At 37.5% G+C, this 16805-nt stretch overlaps 1 protein-coding gene across 1 annotated transcript in view; it reads right to left on the reverse strand.

Annotated features, from left to right (window-relative positions):
- The window catches only part of LOC116859025 (ATP-binding cassette sub-family A member 3-like), a 141093-nt gene extending 134625 nt beyond the window's left edge, over nucleotides 1–6468 (reverse strand). Inside the window, exons 1-2 of the mRNA XM_032844014.1 lie at nucleotides 6357–6468; nucleotides 5750–6005 (exon numbers count right to left, since the gene is read on the reverse strand). Coding sequence (XP_032699905.1) covers nucleotides 5750–6005; nucleotides 6357–6416 — 316 coding nt within the window. The 5' untranslated portion in view covers nucleotides 6417–6468. The remainder of the gene's footprint in view (nucleotides 1–5749; nucleotides 6006–6356) is intronic.
- Between the last annotated feature and the right edge of the window lie 10337 nt (nucleotides 6469–16805).

Consider the following 16805-nt stretch of genomic DNA (forward strand, 5'->3'; position numbering starts at 1 on the left):
ACACTGTTGGTGGGAATGCAAGTTGGTGCAGCCACTTTGGAGAACAGTGTGGAGATTCCTCAAGAAATTAAAAATAGAGTTTCCCTATGACTCTGCAATTGCACTACTGGGTGTTTACCCCAAAGATACAGATGTAGTGAAAAGAAGGACCATCTGTACCCCAATGTTTATAGCAGCAATGGCCACGGTCACCAAACTGTGGAAAGAACCAAGATGCCCTTCAACGGACGAATGGATAAGGAAGATGTGGTCCATATACACTATGGAGTATTATGCCTCCATCAGAAAGGATGAACACCCAACTTTTGTAGCAACATGGGCGGGACTGGAAGAGATTATGCTGAGTGCAATAAGTCAAGCAGAGAGAGTCAATTATCATATGGTTTCATTTATTTGTGGAGCATAACAAATAGCATGGAGGACATGGGGAGTTAGGCGAAGGCAGTTGGGGGAAATTGGAAGGGGAGGTGAACAATGAGAGACTATGGACTCTGAAAAACAATCTGAAGGGTTCGAAGAGGTGGGGGGGGTGGGAGGTTGGGGGAACCAGGTGGTGGGTATTAGAGAGAGCACGGACTGCATGGAGCACTGGGTGTGGTAAAAAAAAAAAAATACTGTTATGCTGAAAATAAAAAAAAAAAAGGCAGACAAATTTAGGTAAGAATAACTTTCATGGAGATTGAGGAAGTAGAGGTGGTCGAATTATTCATGAGGCACCAAAGGGATGTGAATAACCTTGTAATGAAAGGAAGGAAGACTGAGATTCTGAACAAAAATGTTTTATTAGGCAAAAAAATAAATAAATAAATAAAGTATATATGTATATATATATAGAGAGAGAGAGAGAGAGAGAGAGAGAGAGCGCGCGCGAGCGAGCTTCCCTTTGACCCTGCAATTGCACTCCTGGGTATTTACCCTAAAGATACAGATGTAGTGAAAAGAAGGGCCATCTGTACCCCAATGTTTATAGCAGCAATAGCCACTGTCACCAAACTGTGGAAAGAACCAAGATGCCCTTCAACGGACGAATGGATAAGGAAGATGTGGTCCATATACACTACGGAGTATTATGCCTCCATCAGAAAGGATGAATACCCAACTTTTGTAGCAACATGGACGGGACTGGAAGGGATTATGCTGAGTGCAATAAGTCAAGCAGAGAGAGTCAAGTATCACATGGTTTCACTTATTTGTGGAGCATAACAAATAACATGGAGGACATAGGGAGGTGGAGAGGAGAAGGGAGTTGAGGGAAATTGGAAGGGGAGGTGAACCATGAGAGACTATGGACTCTGAAAAACAATCTGAGGGTTTTAAAGGGGCGGGGGTGGGAGGTTGGGGGAGCCAGGTGGTGGGTATTATGGAGGGCACATATTGCATGGAGCACTGGGTGTGGTGCAAAAACAATGAATTCTGTTATGCTGAAAAGAAATAAAAAATCATCATCATCATCATCTTAAAAAAAAATCTCCAAACAAACAAAAGCCCAGGACCAGACAGCTTCCCAGGGGAATTCTACCAAACATTTAAAGAAGAATTAATACCTATTCTCCTGAAACTGCTCCAAAAAATAGAAATGGAAGGAAAACTTCCAAACTCATTTTATGAGGCCAGCATCACCTTGATCCCAAAACCAGACAAGGATCCCATCAAAAAAAGAGAATTACAGACCAATATCCTTGGTGAACACAGATGCAAAAACTCTCACCAAAATACTAGCCAATAGGATCCAACAGTACATTAAAAGGATTATTCACCACGACCAAGTGGGTTTATTCCAGGGCTGCAAGGTTGGTTCAACATCCGCAAATCAATCAATGTGATACAACACATTAATAAAAGAAAGAACAAGAACCATATGATACTCTCCATAGATGCTGAAAAAGCATTTGACAAAGTATAGCATCCCTTCCTGATCAACACTCTTCCAAGTGTAGGGATAGAGGGCACATACCTCAATATTATCAAAGCCATCTCTGAAAAACCCACCGCAAATATCATTCTCAATGGAGAAAAACTGAAAGCTTTTCCGCTAAGGTCAGGAACACAGCAGGGATGTCCGTTATCACCACTGCTATTCAACATAGTACTAGAAGTCCTAGCCTCAGCAATCAGACAACAAAAGGAAATTAAAGGCATCCAAATTGGCAAAGAAGAAGTCAAATTATCACTCTTTGCAGATGATATGATACTTTATGTGGAAAACTCAAAGACTCCACTCCAACTCTGCTAGAATTTGTACAGGAATTCAGTAAAGTGTCAGGATATAAAATCAATGCACAGAAATCAGTTGCATTTCTTTACACCAATGACAAGACAGAAGAAAGAGAAATTAAGGAGTCAATTCCATTTACAATTGCACCCAAAACCATAAGATACCTAGGAATAAACCTAACCAAAGAGACTAAGAATATATACTTAGAAAACTATAAAGTACTCATGAAAGAAATTGAGGAAGACACAAAGAAATGGAAAAATGTTCCATGCTCATGGATTGGAAGAACAAATATTGTGAAAATGTCTATGCTACCCAAAGCAATCTACACATTTAATGCAATCCCTATCAAAATCCCATCCTTTTTTCAAAAAAATTGAACAAATAATCCTAAAATTTATATGGAACCAGAAAAGACCTAGAATGGCCAAAGGAATAAAAAAAAAAAAAAAAGCCAAAGTTGGTGGCATCACAATTCCAGACTTTAAGCTCTATTACAAAGCTGTCATCATCAAGACAGTATGGTTCTGGCACAAAAACAGACACATAGATCAATGGAACAGAATAGACAGCCCAGAAATAGACCCTCAACTCTATGGTCAACTAATCTTCAACAAAGCAGGAAAGAATGTCCATTGGAAAAAAGACAGCCTCTTTGGGGCACCTGGGTGGCTCAGTGGGTTAAGCCTCTGCTTTCAGCTCGGGTCATGCTGGGATCAAGCCCCGCGTCGGGCTCTCTGCTTAACGGAGAGCCTGCTTCCCCCTCTCTCTCTGCCTGCCTCTCTGCCTACTTGTGATCTTTCTCTCTGTCAAATAAATAAATAAAATCTTTAAAAAAAGAAAAAAAGACAGCCTCTTCAACAAATGGTGTTGGGAAAACTGGACAGCCACATGCAGAAAAATCAAATTGGACCCTTTCCTTACACCACACATGAAAACAGACTCAAAATGGATGAAGGACCTCAATGTGAGAAAGGAATCCATCAAAATCCTTGAGGAGAAAACAGGCAGCAACCTCTTCAACACCAGCCACAGCAACTTCTTCCTAGGAACATCGCCAAAGGCGAGGGAAGCAAGGGCAAAATGAACTATTGGGATTTCATCAAGATCAAAAGCCTTTGCACAGCAAAGGAAACAGTTAACAAAACCAAAAGACAACTGACAGAATGGGAGAAGATATTTGCAAACAACATATCAGATAAAGGGCTAGTATCCAAAATCTATAAAGAGCTTAGCAAACTCAACACCCAAAGAACAAATAATCCAATCAAGAAATGAGAAGAGGACATGAACAGACATTTCTGCAAAGAAGACATCCAGATGGCCAACAGACACATGAAAAGTGCTCCACATCACTTGGCATCAGGGAAATACAAAGAAAAACCACAATGAGACACCACCTCACACCAGTCAGAATGGCTAAAATTAACAAGTCAGGAAATGACAGATGCTGGTGAGGATGCAGAGAAAGGGGAACCCTCCTACACTGTTGGTGGGAATGCAAGCTGGTGCAACCACTCTGGAAAACAGCATGGAGGTTCCTCAAAAAGTTGAAAACAGAGCTATCCTACGACCCAGCAATTGCACTACTGGGTATTTACCCTAAAGATACAAACGTAGTGATCCGAAGGGCACATGCACCTGAATGTTTACAGCAGCAATGTCCACAATAACCAAACTATGGAAAGAACCTAGATGTCCATCAACAGATGAATGGATAAAGAAGATGTGGTATATACATATATATACAATGGAATACTATGCAGCCATCAAAAGAAATGAAATCTTGCCATTAGCGATGACATGGATGGAACTAGAGGGTATTATGCTTAGCAAAATAAGTCAATCAGAGAAAGACAACTATCATGTGATCTCCCTGATGTGAGGAAGTGGAGATGCAACGTGGGGGGTGGGGTTTGGGGTGTAGGAAAAGAATACATGAAATAAGATGGGATCGGGAGGGAGACAAACCATAACAGACTTAATCTCACAAAACAAAGTGAGGGTTGCAGGGGGAGGTAGGTAGGGAGAGGGTGGTGGGGTTATGGACACTCGGGAGGGTATGTGCTATGGTGAGTGCTGTGAAGTGTGTAATCCTGGCGATTCACAGACCTGTACCCCTGGGGCTAATAATACATTATATGTTAATTTAAAAAAAAAGAAGTTATAATTCTTCAGAGTAGATTATAATCTGAATATGGAAGTTTTCCAAATGAAGACTTTTACACATATCCTCTCAAATCTTCTGAGCTATTTTGCTAGAAATGGTTCAACAGAAACTAGAACAAGGTGTCTGGCCTAATCAAGAGGAGGAAAATTTCTCAGCTTCCTTCCCTTTAAATTAGCACTTTACTCTATTAGACATTAATTAACAAATGCCGCCATGGACTTTCAACGCATCAGATTTCTACTCCATTCTTCAGACACACTTTCTCATGAAGGCTTTATGACAGAGTAACAATACCTCTTAGACTTTCCCATGAGAGCACAGCAGCCTGTTCTCTATTCCCCACCTTCACATAAAGGGATAGTTAAAAAGGTAACTTTAAGCCCACCACAAGCACTGATGTTCTTTGGAGATTCATCTCTAATTTTAAAATCCATGGGAATTTTGCATTAAGTTATACAATGTAGCTTTATTTTTTAAAGATGGTTTTTAAGATAGCAAAGTAAATATATATTTTCTATCCTTCCCCCCATCTCAAAGCTCTGCCCTTAAAATGAGAAAAATAAATACAAAATTGTGTGAGTATGTAACAGAATAAACCCACAAACACGTGTAAAATCGTGAGACAAGATGGGAGAGATGCTTACCAAAATTCTGACAGTTTTTAACATTGGAGACAGAGAAGAAAAACAGGTGCAGAGGGAGGCGACTGTAAGGCAATGAGGATTGCTCTGGTATAATTCTACGCTGTTTTACTCTTTTCAAATGCATTCATATATCACACTTAAGTAATATTTTCATTAAAATGTGTAAAATTAACAATCTTGAGGTAGAGTTTATGCATGCATTCAAGAAGAAACTACTCAAGTCATCCTGACGTTCTGTGTCTCTTTGGTACACAACTAAGTGCTGACCCTAGTTTAAGAATGCAGTCAGAGACAAAGATTTACAATTACATAATTTCATCATCTAATTTTAAATATATTTTGTTTATGACTATGACAAGAATATGTCTGATATTATGTGACAGAGCTCATATTATTATATTCAGGAGATTAATGCACAAGTTTATGCTCATTGAAGTATGTCTTTTCAAAAACAAGCTAATAATTATGCTACCAAAAAAATTTTTTTAAGATTTTTATTTATTTGACAGAGAGAGAGAGAGAGAGAGAGCATATAAGTTGGGGGCCGGGGGTAGCAAAGAAAGGGAAAGGGAAAAGCAGGCTCCCAGAAGAGCAGGGAGCCAGATGCAGGGTTCCATCCCAGGACCCTGGGATCATGACCTGACCCAAAAGCAGATGCTTAACCAACTAAGCCACCCAGGCATCCCTACAAAAAACATTTTAGACATCACAATTTCTAACCTGTAAAATTGATATTTAATGTGTTTTTCACCATCTCAGTAATATTTTTTACCACATCACTTTTAGAAGGCACATAAGCTAACTCATATTCAAGTTTCCCATTAAACATGAAATCAGGCGGGGACATCAAAAACAAAGGATGAAAAACCGTGACATTCTGAAACGTCTTCTTTATATTGCTGCGATAAAGCAAAATCAATAGAGAGAAGAAGACTGTCATGCAGATTTCCACAACTAAAGAAAGTATCTTCCTTTTCTGCAAAAGAAACAAAAGGATTCTGAAATTAAGAGTCTATATACGTGTATCTGTGTGTGATTCTATACTCTTGTGCATATATGTGTATACAATTTAAACATATTGTTCAGCTCTGTTCTACAATATGAATGGCTTTCTAGCCTTTTTCACCCTTTTCCACATTTCATTATCTATTCTATTGACATATCCTATGAGTACTCTTCAGAATTAGAATTGCTACATTAAGCCATGGAACAACAACAACAACAAAAAAAAAACCCATAAACTAAAATGAAGTGAAAAAACTATTTAAAGTTCTCCCCTTCAGGTTCATTAGCCTTTACAATCATTTCCCACAGAACCTCCACTTACCTTTAAAACGAAATTTTTCCAGAGGAGGACTGCAAATTGGTTGAGCCACAACAAGTCCATTTTATCACAAAGAATGGAATTTCAACGGGAAGTAAACATTTCAAAAACTTACATCACCTGGCAAAAATGTTAAATTTAGTCAACTGAAATGATTACTTCATTGTTTTATTCTTTTTTCATCAATCTTGAAATAAGTATTCGTCTGCTCCTATTTTTATATTAGTTCATTATATTCACATCTAATGGTCTTCTAATATGTATGAAAATATTAGGTGACAGAGATGCAAAATGTAATAGGTTGCAGCCCCACATTCACAATGAAAGATATAAACTGTAAATTTGGAATGTCAATTATCATTCTGATTGGCTCTGAGATAAATTCTTACAAATTATAATTCTGAGAGCCTCCTATTTAATATCTACTCTGTGCCATATTCTATGCTAGGCATTAAGTATATTCAAAACAATTGTGATCTTTTCCTCATGGTGTGAATAGTACAGTAATTGATCTAAAGTTGGGCTATTTGAGTTCAAATCCTAACTCTCTCATAAGCTGTAAAATTTTGAGCAAAATAACCTATAGCTGCTTATCATCTGTAAAATCAGAAAAATCACAGTACTTACCTTATAACGTATTCCCCTGGAGTGATTTGTTACTATGCCCTTTTTAAAAACTGTGATAAAATATACAGAAAGTAAGATCTGCCACTTTAACCATGCTTAATTGTACAGTTCAAGGACACCAATCACATTCACGTTGTTGTGCAACCATCACCATTATCTATCCCCAGAAATTTTTTCATCTTCCCAAACTAAAACTCCATGGCCACTAAACAATCACTCCCTATTCCTTCCTCTCCCTGGTCACTGGCAACCATCATTCCACTTTCCGTACCTATGAATTTGACTCCTTTAGGTACCTCATATAGGTGGAATTACTTCATTGTGACAGTATTTGTCCTTTTGTGACTGGCTTATTTCACTTAGCATAAAATGTCTTTGAAGTTTATCCATATTGCACCATGTGCCAGAACTGCCTTCATAAATGTACCACTTGTAACAGTCTCATAGGGCTTTCAAAACCAGAACTGGACTTCAAGACATACTAAAGGGGCAGAAGGATGTGGTGTGTATTGCATTAGTACTAAAAGGTGTCACATGCTTTCAGTGAGTGAACCAGAAAGAGTAATCAGGGACTGCAGCAAGGAGAAGCACCTCAAGTGCTTCTGAATTTTTGGTGGCAAACATTCACGGTAAAGGCAGTTTCCAGCCAGAAGACCAAGATGAACACTGCCTCAGAGAACCTAAAGGTACAAGAGAGAGAGAGGAATAGGAGGAGCTCAGCCTTGGCCTGAACATAAATTGATCTCATCCCAGTTATCATACTAATCACTTTGATGAGTGAGCTGTAAGACTAAGACCCAGGAAGATCCAGACAGAACAGCACAGTTTAAAAAAAAAATGAACTGACAGTGATTAACATGGATGGACCTAGGGGAAATTACGCTAAGTAAGATGTGTCAGACAGAGAAAGACAAATACCATGTGATTTCACTTGTATGTGGAATTGAAAGAAAAAAAAAAAAAAACAAGCAAAGCAGAAACGGGCCCATAAAAATGGAGAACAAAGCGGTGCTTCCCAGAGGGGCTGAGGATGGGGAAATGGGCAAAAGTGGGTGAGGGGGAGTGTTTCCAGTTATGGAATGAATAACTCACAGGGATGAAAGGTACAACATACGGAACACAGTCAATGGTATTTTAATAGTATTGTATACTGACAAGCGATGGCTATGCGTATAGTGAGCATAGTATAAAATAAAAAGTTGCTGAATCACTGTCGTACATCTGAAACTAACATAACATTGTGTGTCAACTATACTTCAAAAATAAATAAATAAATAAGACGATGGTTTAACATGTCCTAAAAAATGGTACTTATATTGTTCCCGTGCCTGAAGTGACTGTCAATTTCTCAAATAAAAAATTACAAATTAAAAAAAAAAACAAACTGAATTGACATTGAAACCACAGCCAACAGAGATGGGATGGAACTTGTGGCTTAAACCTAACCAAGAAGGGCTGCCAAATAAAATACAGGAGGTTCAGTTAAATTTGGATTTCATATAAATAACAAATATATTGGGGGTACATACTTGTACTAAAATATCCATACTTTATCTGAAATTCATATTTAACTGGGTATCCTATATTTTATTTGCTAAATCTGGCAACTCTATAGCCAGGTCAATTGCCAGGTCAATTCCCCATAGGATATAAAAACAGAACTCAGAGTCTCATAGTTTAATATACATATGTCCAGAATGTAATCCAAAATTATTCAGCTTACAAGAAACCACAAGTCTCAGGTTGCACAGGAAAAGAAAATCAACAGATAGCAATGGTGACATGACAGAGAAGTTGGAACTACCTGAAAAAAAAAAAGCCTTTAAAGCAGCTACTTTTATAATGCTCAAGAGAACAATTACAGATCTTGAAACAAAATTAAAGTATAAATTATCAACAAAGAAATGTATTATAGAACACAGAAATAAAAGGAAAAATGAAAGGAGAATTTTAAAATTGAAAGTAACCAAAATAAAACACTCACTGGATAGACTCAATAGCAGAATGAAGATGACAGAGGAAAGAGTCCATGAACTTGAAAAAAGAGCAACAGAAATTACCCAGTATGAACAAAACAGGGGAGGAGGAGATTGAAAAAAATGAACAGAGCCTCAGGATTATGTGGAACAAAATTAATAAAGTCTAACATACAATTCATCAGAGTCTCAGAAGACAGAAGAAAGAGTATCATCTTGAAAAGATATTTAAATAATGGTTGCAAACTCCCAAATGTGGCAAAAGACACAAGCCTGTAGATATAAAAAGCTGTGCAAACCCCAAACAAGATATGTCTAGACAGATCATAATAAAAATGATAAAAACTTAAGACAAATTAAAAAAAAAACCTCTTGAAAAAAAGTCAAAGGAAAACAACACATTGCCTATAAAGAGACAAAGATCTGAAAAACAGACTGGCATCAGTAAAGCCAGAAGGAAGTGGCCAAAGATTTTAAAAAGCAGAGAAAAGGTATAATTGGATATTTAGCAAAGAAATTCTTCAGAAATGCAGGTTTGAAATAAAGACATTCACAAATGAAGGAAAACTAATTGCCTCCACCGACAGCTGGTCTGATCCATAACAAAGGAAGCTCTTCAGAGAGAAGAGAAATGAAAATAGAAGGAAACATGGAACATAAGAAATGAAAAAAGAGGAAATGAAAAGAAGTGGTAAACACCTGGACAAATCAAAACAGGTTATTCTTCTCTTCCTGAGTCTTTAGAATAATTTGATTGTTGAAAACAAAGAATATACTTAGTTGGTGAAGTGTTCAATAAATGAAAATGTAATATGTAAGACAAATGCAGTATGAAGGAGGAAAAGTAATAAGAGTACCAATATGGTCATAAAACTACACTCAAATTTAACTGATAAAATATTGATTCTAAATAGACTACAAGGGGTGCCTGGGTGGCTCAGTGGGTTAAAGCCTCTGCCTTCAGCTCAGGTCATGGTCTCAGGGTCCTGGGATCAAGCCCCACATCGTGCTCTCTGCTCAGCTGGGAGCCTGCTTCCTCCTCTCTGCCTGCCTGTCTCTCTGACTACTTGTAATCTCTGTCTATCAAATAAATAAATAAAATCTTTAAATAGACTACAAATTAAGATTGTGTTTTGTACTCTCTAGTACAACTAAAATGTTATACAAAACTGCAATAGATAAAATGCAATAGAAAAGACACTAGACACTAAATTAAATTCACATGGAGAAATAAAGAACCAGCAAGGATTACAATGTAAATATAAAGCCAGTATTAATGTTCTCTTATACTCATTTTTCTTATATGATTTAAAAGACAACTGCACAAAAATATGTAACTTCATATTTATTTGGCAAACAATGTATAAAGATATAATTTGTGACAATAATAAAATAAAGGGGGGAGCAGAGGTAAATAGGAGCAAAATTCTTGTATACTACTAAAGTTAAGTGAGTATTAATTCATCTAGATTATTATAAACAGATGTTAAATATAATCAATAGGACAACCACTAGAAAAACTACTAAAATATATATTGTAGAAGAAACAAAAAAGGAATCAAAATGTTACAAAAATGACAGTAATGGAGTCACTGAGTAACAAAAATGATATAAGACATAAAGAAACCAGAGAAAAATATCTGAAATCTTACCTTATCATTAATTACATCAAATGTAAATGAACTGAATTCTTCATTTAAAAGGCAGAGATTGTATTATTCAGGGAAGCATTTTCCTGGCCTATCTAGGGCAAGTTTCAAGTTCTTGGTAAATGAAATTTTATTTACATTAAAGAGACAAAATTAAGTAAAAATAAGTAAGTAAAAGGTAGAAATTGGTAGAATGGATATAAAAGCATGTCTACAAAAGACCCATTTTAGATCCAAAGACAAACATTAGTTGAAAGTTAAAAGACAGGAAAAGATATTCCATGAAAACAGTAAGCAAAAGAAGAGAAGGAATCACTGTACTAATAAAAAACAAAACATACTTTAAGAAAAAAAATTGTTAAAAGAGACAAAGAAGTGTATTATATGCAGATTAAAAGGTCATCTCATCAAAATATAAAATTAGAAGCATTTAAGAACCCAATAACAGAGCCACCAAACATATCAAGCAAAAACTGACTGCACTGAATTAAGTGAGAAATAGAGAACTCAAAAATAATCATTGGAGACTTCAATGCCCCACTTCCAATAACAAACAGAACAACAAGGCAGAAGTCAGTAAGAAATGAATGTCAAAAACAACACCATGAACATCTGGAATTAACATATACAGAAAAATCTAACCAATAATAACAGAATACATACCATTCTCAAGCTCACAAGGAACATTTTCCAGAACAGACCATTAGGTCACAAAACAACTCTGAACAGGGGTGCCTGGGTGGCTCAGCCAGTTAAGCAACTGATCTTGATCTCAGCTCAGGTCATGATATTAGGGTCATAAGATAAAGCCCTGTATTGGGCTCTTCACTGAGCATGGAGCCTGCTTAAGATTCTCTCTCTCTCTCTCTCTCTCATTCTGTTCCTCTCCTGCCTCTCTCTAAAAAACAAGTCTGAATAAATTTTAAAAGACTGAAATCATACAAAGTATCTTCCAATCTTCCATGAACATGACCACACTGAAATGAAATTCGAAATCAGTATAAGAAGGAAATCTGGAAAATTCAGAAATAAGTGGAAAATAAACAACACACTATTAAACAACAAATGGGTCAAAGAAGAAATCACAAGGAAATTAGAAAATACTTTGAGATGAATGAAAACCAAGATAAAACATATTAAAACCTATGTGATGCAGTGAAAGCAGTTTAACTCCCACATTTCAAACTGATAATGATTTCAAATCAATAACCTAGCCTTTCAATGTAAGGAACTAGAAGAAGAAGAGCAAAATAAAACCACAGATACAAAAGGCAGGAAATTATAAATACTAAAGTCCAGATAAATAAAATAGAGAAGATAAAAACAGGAGTAACAGAAGGAACAAACCTTCATTTTGACTGACCAAAATAAGAAAAAAAGGCTCAAATTACTAAAATAAGGAAGGAAAGAATATTACTACCAATTTTACAGAAATAGAAAGGATGATAAAAGAATACTATGAACAATTATAGACAACAAATTTGATAACCTAGATAAAATGACAAATTCCTCAAAACACACAAACTACCGATTCAACTCAAGTAGAAAATATAAACAGACTTATAATAAAAGACTGAATCAGTAATCAAAAATCTGCCAGCAAAGAAAAGGCCAGGATCAGATGACTTCAATGGTGAATTCTACCAAATATCTAAAAACTGATTTATCCCAATCCTTCTGTTTATGTTTTCAAACAACCACCAATTCCCCAATTTAGCCATACCCCAAATGGGTGTTCTATAATTCAGGTCAGTTCTGACACTAAATTACCCAGAGTTAGCACAGAGCCACAGGTTAAGGGCCCAGTCTGACAAGACTGGCTGCCTGTACTTTAGACACTAGACTCAAACAGGGTCCTCATATAGGCTAACTACAAACATAGGGTTTTCCACAATCTTCTTCAAGTTCAGTAATTTACTAGAATGACTCACAGAATGCAGGAATATGCTACACTTAAAATTATAGTTCACTGAGGGGGAGATAGTCCAAGATGGCAGAGGAGTACCAGACCTCAGTTTTGTTTATTCCCAGGAATTCAGCTACATAGCTATTAAATCATTGTGAACATCTGTGAACGCAATCAGAGATTGATGAAAATAGCTAAAACTCTGCAAATAGAAAAGTGACTACTTTCTGCAACAAAGGAGGTGCAGAGATGGGAACCTGAGGTGAAAATCGGAAGATAAACCACAGGGGGAGGGAGCCTCTATAAGCTAGCACCAGCATCAGAAAGTGATAAATCAGTGGATCACAAAATCAGAACTTTTAGTTAAAAGTGGGCTCTGGTTACAGACATCCCTAACCTGAAAGTTGCTCAGGTGGTGAAGTGGGGCAGAAGCATAGGTGGGACAGTGTGGTGTCAGGACCCTCAGGTTCACAGAAAGACCAGGGGTTCCTGAGTGTGGCAGAGCTCCTAGGCATCAGATGCGGGGAGCTGGTTACAATCAGAAAGCCCAGGAGTAGGATCTCAGCTCAAGGTTGCCATATACCATGAACCAAACCACAGTCAGGTGAGTTCTCTCAGAGCTGGGGCCCAGTAAGAGGCAGAACCCCCGTGAGAACCCCATTCCTTCCCTGGGAGGAGCCAAGTGAGGGCACAGTGGAGGAGTCTGTGGGGTTTGGAGACTTGAAATGGGGTCATGTGCCTGAGACAGAAATGCTCAGTGACAGTCTGGGTGAGCATGGAGTACAGCCAGAGACCAGGAGACAGGAGTGATTGAATGCTTTCCCCTGAGGGAGCACTGAGAAGGGCCCCAAACTCTCGGATCGGGGGCTCGAGACTGGTAGGTGACCATTTTCATTCTTCTCTAGAATGGCGCAGAAAGCCTTCACGGAAAAAAAGCCACATAGAACAATCCAGAGCCACTTACTTAGCCTGGCCCCCTGGCAAGGGCAGTGCAATACCAATCCAGGCAAAGACACCTGAGATTCAGTGCAATAGGTCCTGCCCTCCAAACATCAGCAAGAACATTCAGCTAAGACAAGGTTTACCCATCATAGACTCCAGCTAACCTCCAGTGCTCTGGGAAAATAGTATATAGAATTCATGTTTTTTCCCCCATGATTCTTTAGTCTATTTACATTTTTTTCTTTTCTTTTTCAACCAATTTCTTATTTTATCAACTCTTTAAATTTTTAAATTTTCATTTTTATACTTACAATTCTATCCTTTCATTGAATTTAATTTCATTTTTGTATGCATGTGAGCTCTTCTTTCCTTACAATTTTGGGATGCAGTTTCTTCTAACAGACCAAAATATACCCAGAATCTAGTATATGGCTTTGTTCTCTTCACCTATCTGATCATTTTCTTTTTCCTTCTTCACCTTCTTTTTTTGTTGTTATTTTTTAGTTTTTCTCTTTAAAGTCACATTCTATCTTTTCTATGTATTTTATTTTTGTGTATATATGTTCTTTTTTTACAGCTTTGAGATGTAGTTTCTTCTAACCTACCAACCAAAATACACTCAGGATATAGTGTATTGCCCTGTTCTGTATACCTGTCTGTTCTATCCCTTCCTTTTTTTCTTTATTGTCTTTTAAATTTCTTGTTTTTTAAAATTTTATGTATTTGTCAGAGAGAGAGAGAGAGAGAGAGAGAGAGAACAAGCAGGAAGACCAGCAGGCAGAGGGAGAAGCAGGCTCCCCACTCAGCAAGGGGCCTGATGTAGGACTGGATCCCAGAACCCTGGGATTATGACCTGAGCTGAAGGTAGATGCCTAACTAACTGCGCTACCCAGGCATCTCTTCTAATTTTCATTTTTATGGTTACATTCTATCCTTTCATTATATATAATTCTATTTTTGTACATATCTAAGCTTTTCTTTCTTTATAATTTTGGGATCTAGTTTTCTAACACACCAAAATACAAACAGGATCCAGTTTATTGCTCTGTTCTGTTCACCCATATGATGATATTCTCCCTCTCTCTTTTATTTATTTATTTATTTATTTCCATTTCAGGTCTCTTCTGATTTGTTTAGTGTCTATTTCTCTGGGTATTTGTTGCCATTTTAGTATTTTGTTCTCTCATTCATCTATTCTTCTCTGTTCAGAATAACAAGAAGGAAAAGCTCACCTCAAAAAAGAGAACAAGAGCCAGTACTAACTGCCAGGGACCTAATAAGTAGGGAGATTAAGTAAGATGTCAGAACTAGAGGTCAGAATAATGATTATGAAGATACAATCTGGGCTTAAAAAAAGCAGAGAAGGAGCTATTTAAATGTGGTTTTGATTTGAATCTGCCTGATGGCTAATGATGATGAACATTTTTTCATGTGTCTGATAGCCATTTGTATGTCTTCATTGGAGAAGTGTCTGTTCATGTCTTCTGCCCATTTTTTTAATTTATTTTCAGTGTAATGGTATTCATTGTTTTTGCACCACACCCAGTGCTCCATGCAATCCGTGCCCTCTCTAATACCCACCACCTGGTTCCCTCAACCTCCCACCCCCGCCCCTTCAAAACCCTCAGATTGTTTTTCAGAGTCCATAGTCTCTCATGGTTCACCTCCCCTTCCAATTTCCCTCAACTCCCTTCTCCTCTCCAACTCCCCTTGTCCTCCATGCTATTTGCTATGCTCCACAAATAAGTGAAACCACATGATAATTGACTCTCTCTGCTTGACTTATTGCACTCAGCATAATCTCTTCCAGTCCCGCCCATGTTGCTACAAAAGTTGGGTATTCATCCTTTCTGATGGAGGCATAATACTCCATAGTGTATATGGACCACATCTTCCTTATCCATTCATCCATTGAAGGGCATCTTGGTTCTTTCCACAGTCTGGTGACCATTGTCACTGCTGCTATAAACATTGGGGTACAGATGGCCCTTCTTTTCACTATATCTGTATCTTTGGGGTAAATACCCAGTAGTGCAATTGTAGGGTCATAGGGAAGCTCTATTTTTAATTTCTTGAGGAATCTCCACACTGTTCTCCAAAGTGGCTGCACCAACTTGCATTCCCACCAACAGTGTAAGAGGGTTCCCCTTTCTCCACATCCTCTCCAACACATGTTGTTCCCTGTCTTGCTAATTTTGGCCATTCTAACTGGTGTAAGGTGGTATCTCAATGTGGTTTTAATTTGAATATCCCTGATGGCTAGTGATGATGAACATTTTTTCATGTGTCTGATAGCCATTTGTATGTCTTCATTGGAGAAGTGTCTGTTCATATCTTCTGCCCATTTTTTGACATGATTATCTGTTTTGTTTGTGTTGAGTTTTTCTTTATAGATCTTGGATATCAGCCCTTTGTCTGCAGTGTCATTGGCGAGTATCTTCTCCTGTTCTGTGGGTTGCCTCTTTGTTCTGTTGACTGTTTCCTTTGCTGTGCAGAAGCTTCTGATCTTGAAGAAGTCCCAAAAGTTCATTCTGCTTTTGTTTCCTTTGCCTTTGGAGATATGTCTTGAAAGAAGTTGCTGTGGCCGTATTGCATGGAGCACTGGGTATGGTGCATAAACAATGAATTTTGGAACACTGAAAAAAAATTTAATAAAAAAAAGCAGAGAAGACACTAGAGAATCCCTTTCTGAAGAAATAAAATAACTAAAATGTAATCAGGTCAAAATCAAAATGGCTATTAATGAGATGTAATAAAAAAGTGGAGGCTCTATTAGGATAAAGGAGGCAGAAGAGAGAATTAGTGCTACAGAAGACAAAATGATGAAGAATAAAGAAGCCGAAAAAAAAAAAAAAAGATAAACAACTACTGGAACACAAGGGGAGAATATGAGAGATAAGTTATACCATAAAGCAAAACCATATTAGAATAATTGGGATCCCAGAAGAAGAGGAAAGAAAAAGAAAGAGAGAGAGAGGGAGAAGGTACATTGGAGCAAATTATACCAGAGAGCTTTCCTAATCTGGGGAAGGAAAGGGGCATTCAAGTCCAGGAGTCACAGAGAATCCCCCTCAAAATCAATAAAAATAGGTCAACATCCTGACATATAATAGTGAAAGTTGCAAATCTCAGAGACAAAGAGAAAATCCTGAAAGCAGCTTGGGACAAAAGGTCCATAACCTACAAGGGTAGAAACATTAGACTGGCAGCAGATCTATCCACAGAGACCTGGTAGGCCAGAAAGCATTAGCATGATATAGTCAGGGTGCTATATAAGAAAACTATGCAGGCAGGAATACTTTATCCAGCTAAGGATGTCATTCAAAATAGAAAGACAGATTAAAAGACTCCA

The sequence above is a fragment of the Lontra canadensis genome, unplaced genomic scaffold (genome assembly GCF_010015895.1).
Source record: "Lontra canadensis isolate GAN:19392208 unplaced genomic scaffold, GSC_riverotter_1.0 scaffold146, whole genome shotgun sequence".
NCBI classification, from domain to species: domain Eukaryota; kingdom Metazoa; phylum Chordata; class Mammalia; order Carnivora; family Mustelidae; genus Lontra; species Lontra canadensis.